This window comes from Echinops telfairi, unplaced genomic scaffold (assembly GCF_000313985.2).
Source record: "Echinops telfairi isolate 266 unplaced genomic scaffold, ASM31398v2 ScPeMD7_7410;HRSCAF=8448, whole genome shotgun sequence".
NCBI classification, from domain to species: domain Eukaryota; kingdom Metazoa; phylum Chordata; class Mammalia; order Afrosoricida; family Tenrecidae; genus Echinops; species Echinops telfairi.
Window position 1 is genome coordinate 17,730,694 of NW_022111310.1, and position 17,055 is coordinate 17,747,748.

Here is a 17,055-nt window from a genome sequence, read left to right on the forward strand (position 1 = left end):
TTTGCCACTCTGTGCCATTAAGGGTTTCCGCAGGTGAAAGGTAGCATTGTGTATTTGGGGCAATGTAAGTGGTGAGCTGAGAATATGACAGGTTACGGACTTCCACAGACTTCAACGGGAGAGATGGGGCAGAGGCCAGCTGAGCTGGGTCTGCTTGCAGCCTTGGGGGTGTGGGCTGGGGCTCTGTCCTGGAGCTGCTCTGGGAGGAGCTGGAGGAGTGTGGAAGGCAAGGTCTGGTGTCTGCATCTGACATGGGAGCCATGGGAGTTCCAGGAAGGAGTGGCAGAGGAGGAAGAGGGAGGGGCTATGTTAAAACCAGAATAACTCTCTCTGGAGCATCTCTGTGGCCCAGCTAGTCACACAGGCCCCTGGAGCCCAGCCTGCTCATTCCCTGCACAGAGAGGTAGTGGTTGCTGCCAGCAGAAAACAGCCCCCAAGCGGCACAGCTTGCCCTTGCCAACCTTGTTGCACAACCAAGTGCCAGGAAGCACTCCGGGTGGATTCCCTGGGGCAGCCCAGCCACCAGTGCCCCCAGGACAAAGGCCAGCCCAGCCTGTGTTTGCTCTGCACACAGGGACTCCAGGTCCAGCCCTGGGCAGGCACCTCCACCAGGTCCCTGCCCAGGGCTGGGGAAGGGAGGGAGGGCAGAAGAGAAGGGGAGAGGCTGGTAGCTGGGGTCTGACTCCAGCCTGTGGCCTTGAATGGGCCCTTCCCTCCCTCTGCCCAACGGGAATGATACGCCTAGCCCTCTTTGCCAACCACAGGCAGGGCTAGTGTTCAGTCATGAAATGCCCCCAACTCACAGCCATGAAAATCAACTCGATGCCGACTCACAGTGACCCTATAGGGCAGATTGAACTGCCCCTGGGGTTTCCAAGACTGTAACTTAACCGCCATAAAGCGTCCTCAACCTTCCTAAAGCCTGCAACCCTTTAATACAGTTCCTCATGTTGTGGTGACCCCCTCCCCCCCCAAACACAAACTTATTTTCGTTGCGACTTCATCACGGTCATTTTGCTACTGTTATGAATCGGGCAACCCCTGTGAAAGGGTCGTTCAACCCCCAAAGGGGCCTCAGCCCACAGGTTGAGAACGGTTGCTTTACAGGAATAAAAAGCCCTTTTTCTCCCAAGGAGAGCCACTGGTAGTCTCAAACTACTTACCTTGTGGTTACCAGGCCGGCATGGCGCCAGGGCGGTTTGGCCTCAGGATCCTCCACCCGGTTCTTGGCCTGGAAGGGGCCTGTCTTCAGGCACAGAGGCCAGAGGTCCCCAAGGCTTGGCTTGTGGCTGGTCCCAGCAGGCTTGGCTTGCTCGGGCCCTGCTGGTGGAGACTGCCACTGCTGTTGCTCACGCCCTGCCTTACCCACACGGTCGGCGGCAGGGGCCCAAGTGGGAGGGTAGCTTTGCCCACTAAGCACAACACGACAAGGGGTGGCGGGCCAGCTGTACTGGCTGAATTCCTCTGTACATGTGTAAAGCAGTCCCTGGACCTCCAGCCCCCAGGGGGCTTCCCCGGCCCCAGTCTTCTGCCCTACCCAGCAACCACGCCCTTCCACTATGCTCCTTGTCACCCATGGAGGCCCTTGCCAAATGTCCCCGAGTGTGTGTATTTAAAGCGACAGGTGGGCATATGAACGTGTGGCCCTGGGTCCAATAAAAGACCGCGAGCCCGGGAGAAAGAGAACTTGAACTCGACCAAGCCAAAGGAAGGCTGTGGGTCCCTTCCATTTGTGGCAGGAATCCCCAGTGGGTCCCATGGTGGATGCACCCGGCTCTCTGGAAGTACCTGGGAAGGAAGGCCCGGTGATAGGCTTTCAAAAGAGAAGATCCGGCGTGGGAGCCTTAAGGAGCCTCCTTCTACTCGGTCCCCTTGGGTGACTGTGAGCTAGAGAGTGAACCTGACAGCTACTGACCCACTAGCACAGGAACAACTATGGAAGATAGATTGATCCAGTGAACATATAAGACGGTCAGCATACTATCATACTAAGTGCTTAAATCACATGGATAACGATTTGGCCCTATCAGGTAGAAAGGATTCCAAGTCAGTCCAGTGGAGTCACTCCCTGGCTACCATGTAAAGCACCTACTGTGTGCTACCACTGTCCAAGGGGTAGGGCTATGCTGGTAAAGAGAGGCAAGCTCCTTGCTCGCGGGCAGGGGACGGGACAGCACAGACAGCATTTCTTGTAGTAGACATTGGAAGTAACACATTTGCTGGCAACTGACATTCAACTTAGATGCCGCCTACTGTGGGAAAAGTATCCCCACACATTTCCTCTTCCAGCCATGTCCGCTGGACTGAGTGTATGTCCCCACCCGCAGCCAGCTGGGAATGCTCCAAGGTCCCATCAGCATTTGCCCACGTTCCTGCACAAGTCTGGGCTCAGGAATTGATGGGAACATCAGGCTGCCCCGTGGGTGATTCCTCCATTGAAGTCCAAGGACGGACCCCACCCCTCATCCACCCTGGCCTCGAATCAGACACGTGTAACCCCTTCAACCTCAGGGCTCCGCTTTAGACCCGGCCTTGAAGAGGTTCCCTGCAGCTGGCCTCAGGGAAATGAAGCGCTGTTTCGTACAAAGCATTTCCCAAGTGTTCATGGGATTGCCTCACATTCCTGGCACTGCCCTGGCTGGGTCTCGGGTGACCCGCCCACTGCTTGCAATAAAGGTCAGTGAGCCCTCAGGCCACCAGTCTGGCTGACTCCAGGTCCCCATCTCCAGGCATGGCGCTGCCTTGGGCCCTCACTGTCCTGAGCCTCCTCCCTCTGCTGGCCACCCAGGACCCAGAATGCGCCATCCTGAAGCCAGCCCCTATCACCAACGCCACCCTGGAGCAGGTGAGCACAAGACCGCCTAGCCCCTCACCATGCCAGGGCCCTGAACACCCTGCTCCGGCATGCCGCCCTTTCTTCCTGGGTGCGGGGGTGAAACTCTGAGAAGTTGGGCAGCCTTCAAGGTACCTTGGCAGGGCACTTATGTGCTGGCACTGGGCGGATCTGCGAAATGGGAGTGAGAGATTCATGGTGTCTGCCCTCACCCCCACCCAGCTGATCATTGAGGATTTGGGCTCAGGCAGCCCCTGCCCCCCTTACCCAACTCTTGGCTTCTCCCCACAGCTCTCTGGCAAATGGTTCTTCCTCGCCTCTGCCTTCCGCAACCCCATGTACAAGGAGGCAATTAAAACAATCCAGGCATCCTTCTTTTTCCTGAGCCCCAACGTGACGACAGACGAGATCCTTCTCAGACAGTACCAAACCATGTGAGACAGACCCCACCCCCCCCACCACCCCCCGCAACGCATGCCAGCCATCCCCACAGGCACTAACTCCAGCTTCCACTCACAGCAATTCCCCTGGGGCCCCGCCCTCTGCCTGCCCATCCTTGGGTGGGAGGGCCAGCTCTGGCCCCTTGGGGACTGGGATGGGGGATGCTGTCTCCCTCTTGACCATCTCCCTCTCCCGGTGTCTTGACTGTAGTCGGGGTCAGTGCATCTATAACTCCACCAGCCTGTGGGTTCAGCGAGAGAACAGGACCCTCTCCAGACTAGGTAAGGGTTCACTCTCAGACTGAGGCTCCCAAATCAGGTGGGCTGGCACAGCCTCCATCAGGAGGACTGGGACTGAGGGCCCTGGAGGCCCAGGGATAATCCTCACCTTGTAGCACCATGTCCTGGTGCTCTGCCCGCACACGGCATCCATTATAGTAAGACCTGCCGGCTCGGTGGCTTCTTCCTGTGTGCCGTGTGCCGGGCGCTGCAGAAGTGCTTCTTGAAAATCAACTCGGTGATACGGACAACTCAAAGCCGGGAAGACAATCATGCCCAGGTCACAGAGGAGGATACTGGGGTGGGGGTGGGGCACAGACAAGTCATTTCTCTGAGGCCACACAGCTTGTCATTAGAACTAGCACTCAACTCAAGGCTGGCTCCAGGCCCGCCCCTCCCTTAACCGCTCTTTATGGTGCCCGGGAGGGGAGAGGGTTGTCGGGACCTTGGCTCCACTAATGTCAAGTCATCACTGCGGAAGTGGCATTGAGTACGGGCAGGGGCAAAATGCAGGTAGGACCAAGACACTGCCACTGCCCACCCTGAGGGTCCTCAGACCTCCTCTCCCTCCCGTGCAAAATGGGGAGACACCCACTCCCATCTCCTCTTGTACATGTGTGGTGCGTATGCACCCTCTGTGGACAGGCTCCGCCTGTGCATATATGCACGAGTGTGTGCATGTGCCCTCTGTGCACAGACTCCCCCACCCCAGGCATGTGCATGTGTGTGTGTCTGTGTGTGTGTCTGTGTGTGGATGCGTGCTGTGTGGACAGGTTCCCCGTGTGCATGTGTGCATGTTCCACCCATGTAGGCGGAGAGCTCACTAGGGGCTGCGGGTGTGGGGGCCAGGTGAGCCCTGCGTCTTCGTCCTCCATTAGGGGCCCTGTTGTGCCTCGTGGACTCACCCCCTGGCCATTCTTTCCTCCAGAGGGGGGCACGGAACACTTTGCCAACCTGCTGCTCACCAAGGACCCCAAGACCTACTACTTTTCCTTCTTCATAGAAGATGATCTGAACAAGGGACTGTCCCTCTATGGTAGGCAGCTGCCAACTCCATCCCTAACCCTAGGACTGGATCCCTGAATTCCTACCCTGCCCACAGCCACACCTGAGCCCTACTACCTGCTCACCTGACATCTCCCACGTCCCCCACTGCAGGTGACAAGCAGGAGGTGACTGAGGAACAGCTACAAGGGTTCTCCCACGCCGTCAAGTGCATGGGCATGGAGGAGTCTGAAATCCTGTTCACCAACGGCAAAGAGGTAAAGGCTGAGGGCCCCAGGTGACCCCACCTGGGCAGAAGCCCAGAGCAAGAGGATGCAGCCAAGGAGGCAGCAAAGCAGGGGTCCCGCTCCCAGGCCGAGCAGTGGGGCCTCCCGGAGGCCTGGCTGGGGGATCAGAGGCAGGGGGAGTGTCCTCTGACATCAAGGACACTGGAGAGGCAGGGGAGGGTCTGCAGGGGGAGCAGGAGGGGAAGACTCTGAGCAGAGGCATGGTGGTGGAACTCCCAAATGGTTAAGCAGTCAAAGCCACCCAGAGATGCGGCAATCTGCTCCCCAAAGGTCAGGGCTTGCGAACCTCCCGAGCAGAGCAGGTGAACTCTGTAGTTAACTGACCCGAGGGCATTAACAAGCCCGGCCTTGGCTCCCATCCTTCAGTTGCACACGTGCCTGCTGGCTGGGATGGAGGCTGCCGTGTCCACGGCCACTGGTCCAGTTTTGTGTCCCAGAGACTTGCCTGCCCAAACTCTGCCGCCATGCCTGTCTCTAAACAAGTAAGCGACAGGCTTTCTTGGGCCTCCTTCTGGGCCGATGTGTGTAGACATCACAGCTGGTGAGCTGGTCACACTTTATTGATCTACACGAAACCGGCCCAGAACGGTCCTGGCAAACTTCTTCAGTTTGCCACTCCAGCCCCCAGGAAAGGGGAATGAACTCAGACCACCAGGGTGTGCCTCCACCTAACGGGTGACCACGGGGCCTCAGTGTCATCAGCTGTGCGATGGGCACGGCTATGAGGCACCCAGGTCACCCTCTAGGGCCTGTCTGGTCTGCAGTGCGCAGTAAGGGCATGAGCCCCATCACAGAGACAAGTCAGCAGAGGCTTGGCGGGGAACCGTGATGTGCCCAAGGTCCCTTAGGCAGGAACTAGCAGGGCCAGGGCTGGGGTCCTGGGAGGACTGGTTCTAGAGTCTGGAGCAGACGCCATGGCCTGGGAAAGCCACCATCCACGGTCCATAACTGTGCTTTCTCCTGGCTGTCCCCGACCCCAGGACGCGTGCGGGCCGCTGGAGAAGCAGCAGGAGGGAGAGAGAAAGAAGGAAGACCAAGTGTCTGCAGGGGACAAGTCCTTGTGATAGCCGCCCGGGGACTAGGGACCCAGCCTCACACTGTCTGGGGCCCTGCGGTTGGGTCAATAAAGCTCCTGTCGTTGGAACGGGCAGTTCCGTAGTCTCTGTCCACTCCTGCGTGTGGCAGGTGTCGCATGTCCAGCTCTGGCCGGGCACTGGAGCAGCCTGTCGGGGTGGGAAGAGCCCCTGGGAAGACCCAGCACGAAGACCCGAGGGCAAGACCACCATGTGCTGGGGGAGCCCGGAGCAGGGACGCCTTCCTGGGAGGGGCATCAGGGAGGCTAGGGGCTGGATAGAACGGTGCCCCCTGCAAGCCAGGGCCTGGGAGGGCACAGAGGGCACGGAAGGCCAAGGACCCCACTCGGCGCGGCGGTGGAGAAGGGGTGGTGAGAACACAGGCATGTGCCCTGGGCAGGAGGCACACCACCCTGGCTGCCTGGAAGGGCAGGTGAGGAAGGGCCTCCCCCAGGACAGGAAGCCCCCTAGGGGAGCCTGCTTGGAGCAACTGGGAAAGGGAGTTGGGGATGGGGAGGAGGGATGGGGAGGACCTGGGCCTGGGCGGGGAGGGGCTCTGGGTAACTAACTACTGGACCCCCTGAAGGACCTATCGAGAGAATGGCACCCAGGTAGGACAGCTCCTAGGGACCAGCCAGCATCTGGCCCGTGTGTCTGGAGGCTGGAAAAGAGGGTTCAGCTGAGGCTCAACCCACTTTGAGGCAGGAAGCAGGCCAGGCCTGCAGCCAGGAGCCCGGCTGGAAGGGCCAGCTTGCCACCAGACCAGGGGACTGTGACTGATGGCTCTTGTCACTGAGGAGAGCAGCTGCTCAGAAGTGGCAAAGTTGGGGCTCGATGTGTGCGTACGAGTGTGTGTGTATAAGTGCACACGCTCATGTATGGGTGTATGTATACATGTATGTATGTGCATGCGTATATATGTGTGCGCATGTGTGTACGCATGTGTGTGGCAATTCTGTAAAGTGGAACTACTCAACTATCTACCCACCTATCCACACACCCATCCATCCATCTGTCTATCCGTCCATCTGTCCGTCCATCCATCCATCCATCCATCCATCCATCCACCTATCCATCTACCTATCTTGGCAGAACCATTGCCCTCTGTTCAATGCCCAGTCCTTGCCCTCACATGCCAACACCTTTTTTGGCTTCCCCTCCTTAACACCCAGCTCCACAAACTCAAGACTCCAATGTTCTTCAATCAAAGGGAGATACCACTTTGGTGCCTAGAACATTAAGACCCCCCCTTCTATCTTAGGAGCCCCTTCCCATCCTGATGTCCTTAGCACATTCACAGACAGCACAGCCTCCTGCACCCCCGAGGCAGGGCTGAAAGCACCTTCCTGTTTCACTGGTCCAGCAGTAAGAAGCTGTTTCCTGCGCTACCAAGGAGGCGCTGCTGAGAAGTCCGGGAGCATCTGGTCCTGGGTGGGGGGAGGTGTGAGGGAGAGGAGAGCAGGCGCCACGGAGGAAACACACGGGAAGCAAAAGTGAGTCTGAGAGAAGCAACAAACAAAAAAGAAACAGGAAAAGAAAAGGACCGAGAATCTGGGTGTTTGTTTCAGACAAAGCTGGATTCAAGCAGTGTGGGAAGGCGGCCCGGGAAGCCTCCGTCTCCTCCTCCATAAAACAGGGGCGGGTGGGACCTCGGGGCTGATGGGCGGAGGACCAGAGGATGACGGGCCCAGGGATGGTCGTCTAGTAGGTGCCCCTCAGTGCAGCTTTTGCTGCCGTTTGTGGCTGAAAGGCCAGCTGGGCAGGGCTCAGGGGTGCACGGCTGCCAACCCCCCTGGAACCATCTTGGGCCCCAGGACCGAGGGGCTGGGTGAGAAGCCAGATGGGCTCTCCTGCGAGGGCCCCTCCCGTGCAGGGGGACGAATCCGCTGGAGTAGGAGACTCCACAGGCAGGGAGCAGGAGCTAGGTCAAGCGCATCCCAGAGCCCGAGGGAGAGGCCTTGGTGGCCATCAGCTGGCCGCGCCCAGCCCCTGCCCCCCAAAAAACACCCCACACACACGCACAGGCCCTGGAGGCTCTGCAGTCTTCTTTTCTAAGATCAATATTTATTCTTCACTGGTTTCATAATGAAAATAGATCTTTAAATGCCTCAAATATGCAAACATCACCAATGGGCACACATCGCAGACGTGTTGAGGTAAATACTGCTGCAGGAGCAGGGAGCAGGAGATGGCCGCCTCCTGGGCCCCAAATTGGGGCCTGCTGCTCGCTGGCCACTAGCCAATGCCACAGGGGCCGAGCCAGGTGAGGGCCTCGGGCAGTCCTGAGCGGACCATGGACAGCGTCTCTTTGGAGCACATGCAGTGCCAGAGCCTTCCATGGGGTGACTCTAACCCAGCGGGCCTGTGGGAAAGGCCCCACATTCTGACAGACTCAGGGGTCCCCCAAATACCCCACTGGTCACTGGTTCCCAGGAGCAGAGGTCCCCAGCCATGCTCCATCCCAGGGACACCGACTGGGAGTCACACTTGTCAGATGGACAGGTTTGTGCAGGGGATCTGGGTCCCTTTCCTTCTGATCTGGCCTGCACACACACCCAAGAGGGGCCACTCGTACGTTTAAAAAATAAACGTCTATTTGCTTATAAAAAATATATTATCAGCCAGGGGCAGGCAAGGGCAGGGCTAGCGCGAGAGACACTGTCTTATCAGAAGGTAGCCCAGGTGCCGGTGCCTCCTGGAAGAGGCTGGTCACCCAACAAAGCTGCTTCTCCTGATGGCTAAGTGGACAGCCCTGGGTGAACATCCCACGGGCACGGCCTCTGCTGGAGGGAGGCCCTCAGGGCTGGGTCCAGGGAGCCTGGGGCAGCTGCGGCATCATGGGGCTCCCGGCCCTGCCCAGCCCCGCCCAGTCGTGGCTGCCCCTGGAGTGCCCTCAGAAGAGGCAGGAGCCCCGCAGGCTGCGGGCCTGGCGCAGGTCGGCCGACAGGGAGCGGCTCATTTGCTTGGTGGTGAGTCGGACGCTCTTGGCAGCCTGCACGGCTCGGCTCAGCGCCTGGTTGAGCTCCTCCAGGCTGGCCAGGTCCAGCTGCACGGAGTGCCGGTGCCCCGAGGGTGGCTGGGATGAGGCTGTGGGGGGCCACTCAGCGGAGCGGGCTGAGGTAGGTCCTGGGGACACGTAGTACCTGAAGAGAGAAGTGACCTGCACTCACCAATCCCGGAGTGACCGAGCCAGGAGGGACATCAGCCCAAACGAAGCTTACAGCCATGCAGCCGGTGCCGACTCATGGCGGCCCCTAGGCCAGGGTAGGGCTACCCTGTGGGTTTCTGAGACAGTAACTCGTTAGGTGGGTGGGAAGCCTCGTCTTTCTCCCAAGCTTGGAACTCACTCACTTCTGAACCCCAGGTGGGCCCCTGGGCACCCCTCTGTGGTGGGTCAGCTTCTTCACCTCTAAAACGGGATTATGAGGCAGTGACGGGGGAGTCAGCTACAGTTCAGCTTGCTGCCGCCAGGCCGATGCTGGCTCACGGCGAGTCTACAGGCAGGGCCGAACATTCTGAGACTGGAACAGAAAGCCCATCTTTCTCCCACGGAGTGGTTTTGGACTGCTGAGCTTTTGGATGGCAGCCCAACTCGTAACCACCACACCACTGGGGCTCCCGGTGCTGGGTCCGTGGTCGGATTCTCTACTCCCAGGAGGAGACCTGGGTTCGACTCCTGCCCCACCCACCCTGTGAGCAGCCACTGCCCACGGATGCGGTGTGTCAGTGGAGAGTCCAGACTGGCAGGGAGGAGGAGGAAAGGCCTGGTGACGGCTTCTGAAAACCAGGCAGAGAGAACCCCGTGCTTTTATCAGTCTGGTCACGCCAGTGGACGGCACCGATGGCACGGCGTCTCCTTTCCACGGCGCACCGGCTGCCTCAAGTGGGGGCCAGCTTGCCACCAAAACGGGAGTCACAAGCACCTAGCCCAGGGCCTTGCCAGGAGGATGAAGAGGGGTCATCCCACCTGCCTGTTCACTTAGCCACCACTTGCTGACCGTGGGCTCAGCACTGGTGCCAGTGTGCAGGGTGCATGGTGAACGGAGAAACACAGACTCTGCCTTCTTAGAGCTCCTCCCTGGGGCTAGGATCTCGGGGACCAGGTCACCCCAAGCTCTGCCTCTACAAGCCCCTTGTTGGGAAGACCCTACCCATGCGCCCCACTTGTCAGGCTCAGAACCCAAACCACACTGCCATCCACAAGTGGATTTTGACATGCAGCAAGCCTGTAGGGCAGGGCAGGGCTGCCCCTGTGGGCTTCGAGACTGTCACTCTTCACGGGAGAAGAGTCTCATCTTTCTTCTGCTGACGGCTTCAAACTACGGAGCCGTGGTCTGCAGGCCACTGCAAAACCACTACACCACGGTGGTTCATTTTGTGGGGCTCAGGGCACTGGGAAATGTGTCCTGAGGACCCTGAAGGTGTGGCAGGGGCCATGGGGAGAGGGCGTCCTTCCCAGCCAACCCGGCAGGAGTGTGGGTACTTGGGGGGAGATGGGAGAAGACAAGGTGGAGCACAGACCTCCCCAGGAAGTGGCACCTGCACTCACCCCGGGCAGCATGGCTAGGGTTCAGAGACATGGGCAGGAGGAAAGATGGCGGGGTGGTGGTGGTGGTGTGTGTGTGTGTACTGTGTGCTGTGAGATACAGGGAACCCCAAATCCAAACTCACTGTCATTGGGTTGGTTCTGCCTCAAAGGGCAACTGACCGGCAGGTGGCAGCACAGGCCCATTTACCTTTCTAAAAGCCAGGCCAGGCCAGGGCCACTGAGCACACTCAGGTCTGCTTCCAGGCCAACGAAAACCCACCCAAACTCCAGCAAACACAGGCTGACAGTAGTTCCGACCTGGAGTGACCCTGCAGGAACAGAGCAGGACTTCCCTGGTGGGTTCCCAAGCCTGTAAATTCTCAGGGGAGCAGAGAGTCTCATTTTACTTCCGTGGAGTGGCTGGTGGGTTTGAACCACTGACCTTGTGATTAGCAGCCCAACATAGGAGCCCTGATTCTAGGAGCCTTACAAGCACTCTGGTTTATAGGCCATGGGCTACGTGCTATAGCTTTCCACGGTAAGTGAAAACTCACGGTATTCATGAATTCCCACTCAGAGTGACCCCATAGTCAGGGTAGAACTGCCCTGTGGGTTTCTGAGACGGGCTCTTTACAGGAGTGGAGAGCCTCCTAGTTCTCAGTGCATAACCCACAGCGCCACACGGGGGCTTGAGGAGCCGGTGAAATGTCCTGCGGGTGGTACCTGGATGGGGTCCTGGCACAGGAAAAGGACACTAGGTACACAGGGAGGAGGCCTGGCCAACACTCTGGCTGATGACCGGGAGATGGAGGGTGGGATGTGTCCGGGAACACCTCTGCAGAAACGCCTGGTGATGACTTTCTGAACAGGCAGACACTGAAACTCCTCTGGCCCAGTTCCTGCTGATGCGCATGTGTGTGTGTGTGTGTGTATGGGGTGGGATGGGGGGAGGGCGATGGCTCAGAGTCAGCTGACAGCAGCTGCTAAGGAGACCTGAATAATGCGTAGATTCACAGCCCTAATCATCTATCCACATGGCCTCCTTGCTTGTTACAACACACTTACCCCCAGAGGAGGTGGGGTACGGGTGGTATTGTTACACTGTCTGCCATCTGTTTGATTTCTCTGGAAATCTAAAAACTATTTGTTATCTATTCAGTGCTCACTACTTGGTTATAGGAAAGAGCCTCAGGGAAAGGGGAGGTGGGGAGAGTTCTAGAGCTGCCCCCTGCCCCCTTCCCCCCGAAGCTGAACACCCTCAAGAGAGCCGAGCATCTGCTGAGCCCCTCGGAGCTTGCTGAGCGGGGACCTCCTGAGGGTCTGCTGGCCTCTCACACACTGTCCACTTGGGGCGAGACACCTGGATTCTCTGCTGCCTGGCCCAGGCTAACCCCTGCCCCACCCCCACCCCCCCACACACAGAAGCCCTTACACAGAGGCTGGTGGGTATGGGACAACAGGCACGGAGGAGACGTAGGCGAAGGCCGGAGGGGCTGGTGCTGGGGGCGCAGCTGCCAGGTACCACAGTCCAGCGGGCTGCTCCACCGGCTTGCTCCGCTGCTTGGGGCTGGAACTGGAGGGCACATGTCTCCTGGTGGTGGCCTTGTCTGCCCCTGTCAGGAAGGGACAGCACACCGTCCAACACTCTGGAGACCAGCAGAGAATGGGGGCTTTGCCCAGCCGCTCCTCATTGGAGCTGGGGGACACCTTCCTGAGGGAAAGCAACCCCCCTCACCCCCACCCATTTACCCTGAGCAGTGACCCCCAACCCTGGCCGGGAGCTGAGGGTCCGGCGGAGAGTAGGGGAACTGGAGGCGGCTGCGTCGGGGCCACCCCTCTCGGGAGGACACAGAACTTGAGGGCACACGGGACAGTGGGGGGTGTCTGCTGGAGATGGTGTCAGTGGGTCCTGGATGGCAGCACCACCTGGGGAGGAGGAAGGGAGGTCAGGTCCTGGAGGCCAGCACGGAGCTTTCTTCCTGGGGGAAGGGGTGGGGGACTGCTGTGGAAATGAGTCCTCAGCACACCTGCCCGGACCGGACCGCGGAGTCCTCGCCGGCACGGGAGGAGCCAGGCGCTGTGCTGGGGCTCACACACATCTTATCAACCCCAGCAAGCGGACGCTAGCAGCTCCAGCACTTCCCCACATTACAAGTGGCCGAGGAGCTTGCAGGATCTCAGAGCTGCCCGGCAACTAGCGCCTGAGGACAGACTGCCTGTGGCCACCCCACCATGGTAAGACAGGCCCGTCCTCACGCGGACATGGCCAGGAACAGCCCCAAGAACCAGGACGTTGCTACTGTCTCCCTCTGCCTCACTTCCCAACACTCCTTCGGGGTGAAGTCCGGGGGTGGGCTGCTTCTCCTGCAGGTCTCAGCTCAGGAGCCACCCACTGCAGAAGCCCGCCCACCCTGTGTAGCTCGGCTTTTTCTCCCAGCTGTGATTTGGCTTTCTCCTGGCCTGGGAGGGGCCTGGAGGCCAGTGTGGCCAAGTTCAGCATCTATTTGTTGAATTTTGTAAGAATGAGCGAGTGAGTAGAGAGACCTGTGAGAGGGCCAAGTGGGGAGAGTGGCAAAGCGCTGTGATTCTGGAGGTACAACACACTGGGCTTAACTTCTAGCCCAGGCCCTGGGAGCTGTGTGCTGCAGGCAAGTGACTCCACCTCTCGGAAACTCGGCACACTTGCCCAGGAAGTGCATGCAGCGGCAGGGCCTACGATGTGGAGTGGTGAGCACCGATGTAGGTAAAACCCTTAGCAGGATGCCCTCACTACCTGAACACAGAAACCCCCAGCCCAACTCCCTGCCAGCGAGCCTGCTGGCGAAGAGCCGGGTGGAACTGCCCCGGTGCATTGCTGACACTGACTGTTCACAGGAGTAGAAAGCTTGTCTTTCTCCGGAGTAGTGGCCGGTGGTTTCAAACTGCTGCCGTGGTGGTTGGTGGTTAGTCTAACTGGTAACCGCTGCTCCACCAGGGCTCCTGAACAGCAGGTGCTAAGTAAATCCAGTTCCACCATCATCTGTCTTTAACCCTTTGCACGTGGAGCCTGATGCTCAGAAGAGTTAAGAAACTGGTCTGTTAAGAAACGGCAAGCCCTTGGCAGAAATGGAAAGACGCACTGGCTGTCCGATTCTCTGGCCACCACTCTCCCCGGTACTCTTGCCTGCTGAATTGAGGGAAGAGAGGAAAGAAGGTGGGGGGGGGGGATAAAACGTAACCCCTACAGCTAGCCTCCCCTGCATCAAGACCCTCAGTGAACCCCCTGAACTGTGCCCACCGTTTCTCCACGTCAAGGTCACGCAAGGTGGATTCAGGCAGCAGCACGGAGCAGCAGGTAGGATGGCAGGTCACCCTGGCTGGTCCTAGACCCTCGTTCAAGCGTGTCCCTGCTCAGGGCAGGGCTCACATCCGGCCCGTCACCAGTACCCACCCCAAGACCATGGATGGCAGCCTCAGCTGGCCTGGCTGCTTCTGCAGGTCCCGTCCTTACCTGGGTCCTGGGCCCTATCAGGCTGACAGTGGGGACAGGAAGCAGTGCCGCCGCCTCTCAGGACAGTTCTGGGAGACAGGACATGGTACTCCTGGCCTGGGGAAGGAGTCACAACAGTCACCACTCCACGAAGCACGAGGTGAGGTTTGCTGTCACACTCGCTGCTCTTCTCTGGGTGGTTTTAAGAGCCTCATGTACAAACATGTTCCTTTCTGTGCACAGGGTTACCAGGGGTCAGAGCTCTCTCGATGGCACCTAGAGCAACAGTGTACCATCACTCACGTGTTGTGTGTATGGGGCATGCACACTCGTGCCGCGTGTACGGTGCATCCACACTCGTGCTGCGTGTACAGTGCATCCACACTCGTGCCGTGTCTACGGTGCATCCACACTCGTGCCGCGTCTACGGTGCATCCACACTCGTGCCGCGTATACGGTGCATCCACACTCGTGCCGCGTATACGGTGCATCCACACTCGTGCCGCGTATACGGTGCATCCACACTCGTGCCGCGTGTACGGTGCATCCACACACATGCCGTGTATACGGTGCATCCACACTCGTGCTGTGTATGCAATGCATCCACACTCGTTCCGTGTATACAGTGCATCCACACTCGTGCCATGTGTACGGTGCATCCACACATGTGCTGTGTATACAGTGCATCCACACTCATGCCGCATATACAGTGCATCTGTGTATATGGTGCATCCACACCTGTGCTGTGTATACGGTGCATTCACACTCATGTAGTGTGTATGGTGCAGCCACACACATATGGTGTATATGGTGCATCCACACATATGCTGTGTATATGGTGCATCCACACTTGTGCTGTGTATATGTTGCAGCCACACACGTATGGTGTATATGGTGCATCCACACCTGTGCTGTGTATATGGTGCATCCATACTCATGCAGTGTGTATGGTGTATCCACACACATATGGTGTATATGGTGCATCCACACTCGTGCCGTGTATACGGTGCATCCACACTCATGCTGTAAATATGGTGCATCCACACACATGCTGTGTATATGGTGTATCCACGCACGTGCGCACAGATAACTGCACACACACATTTCTACATACACACTTCACAAATATCATTAAACGTGCCTCACTTTATCGTAAGCCCTCTCGACTCCTATTGCTTCATCTCAGATCCTATTGGAGAACCAGATCCCCAAGCAATACTGAGGAAGCGGCACCTCAGGAAATCACACTGTGTTTTGCATGGGGCAGACTGCTCCAAAAGACCCCCACACAGAAAAGGGCCGCTTTGAGGACACGGTGGTGTGGGTCCCGCCCCAGTGTCTTCAAGTCCCTTGCGTGCACGAGAAAGGCAGGCTGTGAATAAGGGAGGCCCCAGAGGGGGTGGACGCCTTGGAATGATTGTGTGTGGGTGGAGAACAGGGACATCGCCACGGACTGCCAGAGCGGCTCCAGCTCTGTCTCTGGAGGAAGTGCAGCCGGATGCTCCTGAGAAGCCAGGTCATGTCCTTCATCACCAGGAGTGACCCGTTCCTGGAACAGGCCAGCAGGCTTGGTAGAGTGTCATCGGAAAAGAGGAAGACCCTTGCTGCGATGGACTGACGTGGTGATATCAACACTGCTCTCACGATTCGTGAGGCTGGCACAAGACAGGGCAGTATTGTTGGGTTGTGCATGGGGACGCCATGAGTCCTAGGTGACCCACGGGCACCTAACAACAACAACAACAACAAGAAGCAACAACCCAGTTAAGCACCACATGCCCATCTCTCGACCTGCAGCAGCCTTCATGCTGGGCTCGACTGCAAAGGGAAGCCAGGAAGACATGGGATGCGATGAGCAGCTGTGAAGGTTTCGGCTTGAGGTCAGTGGCGCCCATACACCCTCAGGGATTCCCCCCACCCCTGTGCCCCAAGTGGCTGCAGAAGGGGTGATCACAGTGCCGATCCTAGGTTCACTGGGAGAGCTGAGTGGGGCCCTAACTGTGAAGCAGCTGCCGGAGGCTTCACCCCAGAAACCTGCACCTGGGGAGGAGGGGGTTTCAGGGACCATGGATGGAAGGAATCAGCAAACACACGCGATCCACGGGGCAACACTCCCTCGCGTGTTTCATATCACAGAGCATGAAGGAAAGCCACTTTCTGAATGACCCGCTGGGTAGGTGGAAACGCTTGCTCATGACAAAAGAGCCCACCCAAGGCATGGGGCCCTCCCCCACAATGCCTGCTCCCAGCCTACCTGTGTAGTGGCCCCGGAAGGTGGCCCGGTCTGGCCGCCCGGAGGTGGCCCCTGCTCTCATTCTGTCCCCAACTGCTCTCGGATTTTCCTGGGAGGTCCTGCTTTCCCCAGAGGGGAGGCGGGGAGAGGTGGGCTCAGATTCGGAGGCTGGAAGGGAGAGAGCGGGGGCTGAACACAGAGGTGGGGTGGGAGTGGGGGACACAGCTCAGGGGGGCACCGGGGTGGACAGACTGAATCCCAGAAACACACTGGCTCAGAGCTGAGCGTCGGTCTAGACACTAGATGTGCACTGCCACGTGCTTTTGTGGCAACCCCGTGGGGCTGATGCTGTTGCCACTCAGAGCAGGTACAGCCAGCCAAGGCCAGAGGGCCAAGTAGGGGCAGAGCCCGGCCTGCGCCCGGGCACGGACTGCAGGACATGGGAGCATCCTCTTTCGGCTCCCTCATCCACACCACGTGCGTGGCAGGCCCACCTGGCAGGGAGGTCAAGGGCACTGCTATAAACAGAGGTCTCGGCAGACCACTAGCCAGCAGACAGGAGACGAGCAGTCCACGGTGGCTGGTGTTTGAAACCACGACATACACATAGAAGACCTTCTTCCAAGGTTCCTCTGAAGAAGATGCCGCAGGTCCTAACCCATGAGATAACAGACCCAGACTGTGGCCTCTGGGAAGTAGCCCTGGAGGGCGGTCACTTACTCAGGGACAGCTGGGGCACCTCCCGAGGCACTGAAGAGGACCTGGCTCGCCGGCGTCCTCTGAGAGCCGCTTGCTCTGCAGCCCCAGGCTCCGCAGACAACCTCTCTGTGGATTTACTGACAAAGGAGAGCAGACCATGTTATCCCCCGGGCTCTGCAGACAACCTCTCTGTGGATTTACTGACAAAG

At 58.6% G+C, this 17,055-nt stretch overlaps 2 protein-coding genes across 2 annotated transcripts in view; one reads left to right on the forward strand and one right to left on the reverse strand.

The window, feature by feature from the left end:
• Nucleotides 1-2,695: 2,695 nt before the first annotated feature.
• Nucleotides 2,696-5,988, forward strand: LOC101657757 (alpha-1-acid glycoprotein 1). Its single transcript, XM_004712581.2, has 6 exons — nt 2,696-2,845; nt 3,125-3,267; nt 3,485-3,555; nt 4,481-4,588; nt 4,711-4,814; nt 5,825-5,988. The coding sequence occupies exons 1-6, from the start codon at nt 2,732-2,734 to the stop codon at nt 5,906-5,908; spliced, it is 624 nt and encodes a 207-aa protein (XP_004712638.1). The 5' UTR covers nt 2,696-2,731; the 3' UTR covers nt 5,909-5,988.
• A 2,800-nt stretch (nt 5,989-8,788) lies between these two features.
• AKNA (AT-hook transcription factor) overlaps nt 8,789-17,055 on the reverse strand; it is a 49,835-nt gene continuing 41,568 nt past the window's right edge. Inside the window, exons 17-22 of the mRNA XM_045296608.1 lie at nt 16,868-16,983; nt 16,169-16,315; nt 13,936-14,031; nt 12,195-12,371; nt 11,878-12,058; nt 8,789-9,060 (exon numbers count right to left, since the gene is read on the reverse strand). Coding sequence (XP_045152543.1) covers nt 8,811-9,060; nt 11,878-12,058; nt 12,195-12,371; nt 13,936-14,031; nt 16,169-16,315; nt 16,868-16,983 — 967 coding nt within the window. The 3' untranslated portion in view covers nt 8,789-8,810. The remainder of the gene's footprint in view (nt 9,061-11,877; nt 12,059-12,194; nt 12,372-13,935; nt 14,032-16,168; nt 16,316-16,867; nt 16,984-17,055) is intronic.

Excerpts from the sequence above, each read along its gene's own strand:
- LOC101657757 (XM_004712581.2), top strand. The coding sequence starts at position 2,732 with ATGGCGCTGCCTTGGGCCCTCACTGTCCTGAGCCTCCTCCCTCTGCTG. Across the intron at positions 2,846-3,124 it reads CCAACGCCACCCTGGAGCAG|CTCTCTGGCAAATGGTTCTT; the intron begins GTGAGCACAAGA and ends TTCTCCCCACAG. Across the intron at positions 4,589-4,710 it reads CAAGGGACTGTCCCTCTATG|GTGACAAGCAGGAGGTGACT; the intron begins GTAGGCAGCTGC and ends CCCCCACTGCAG.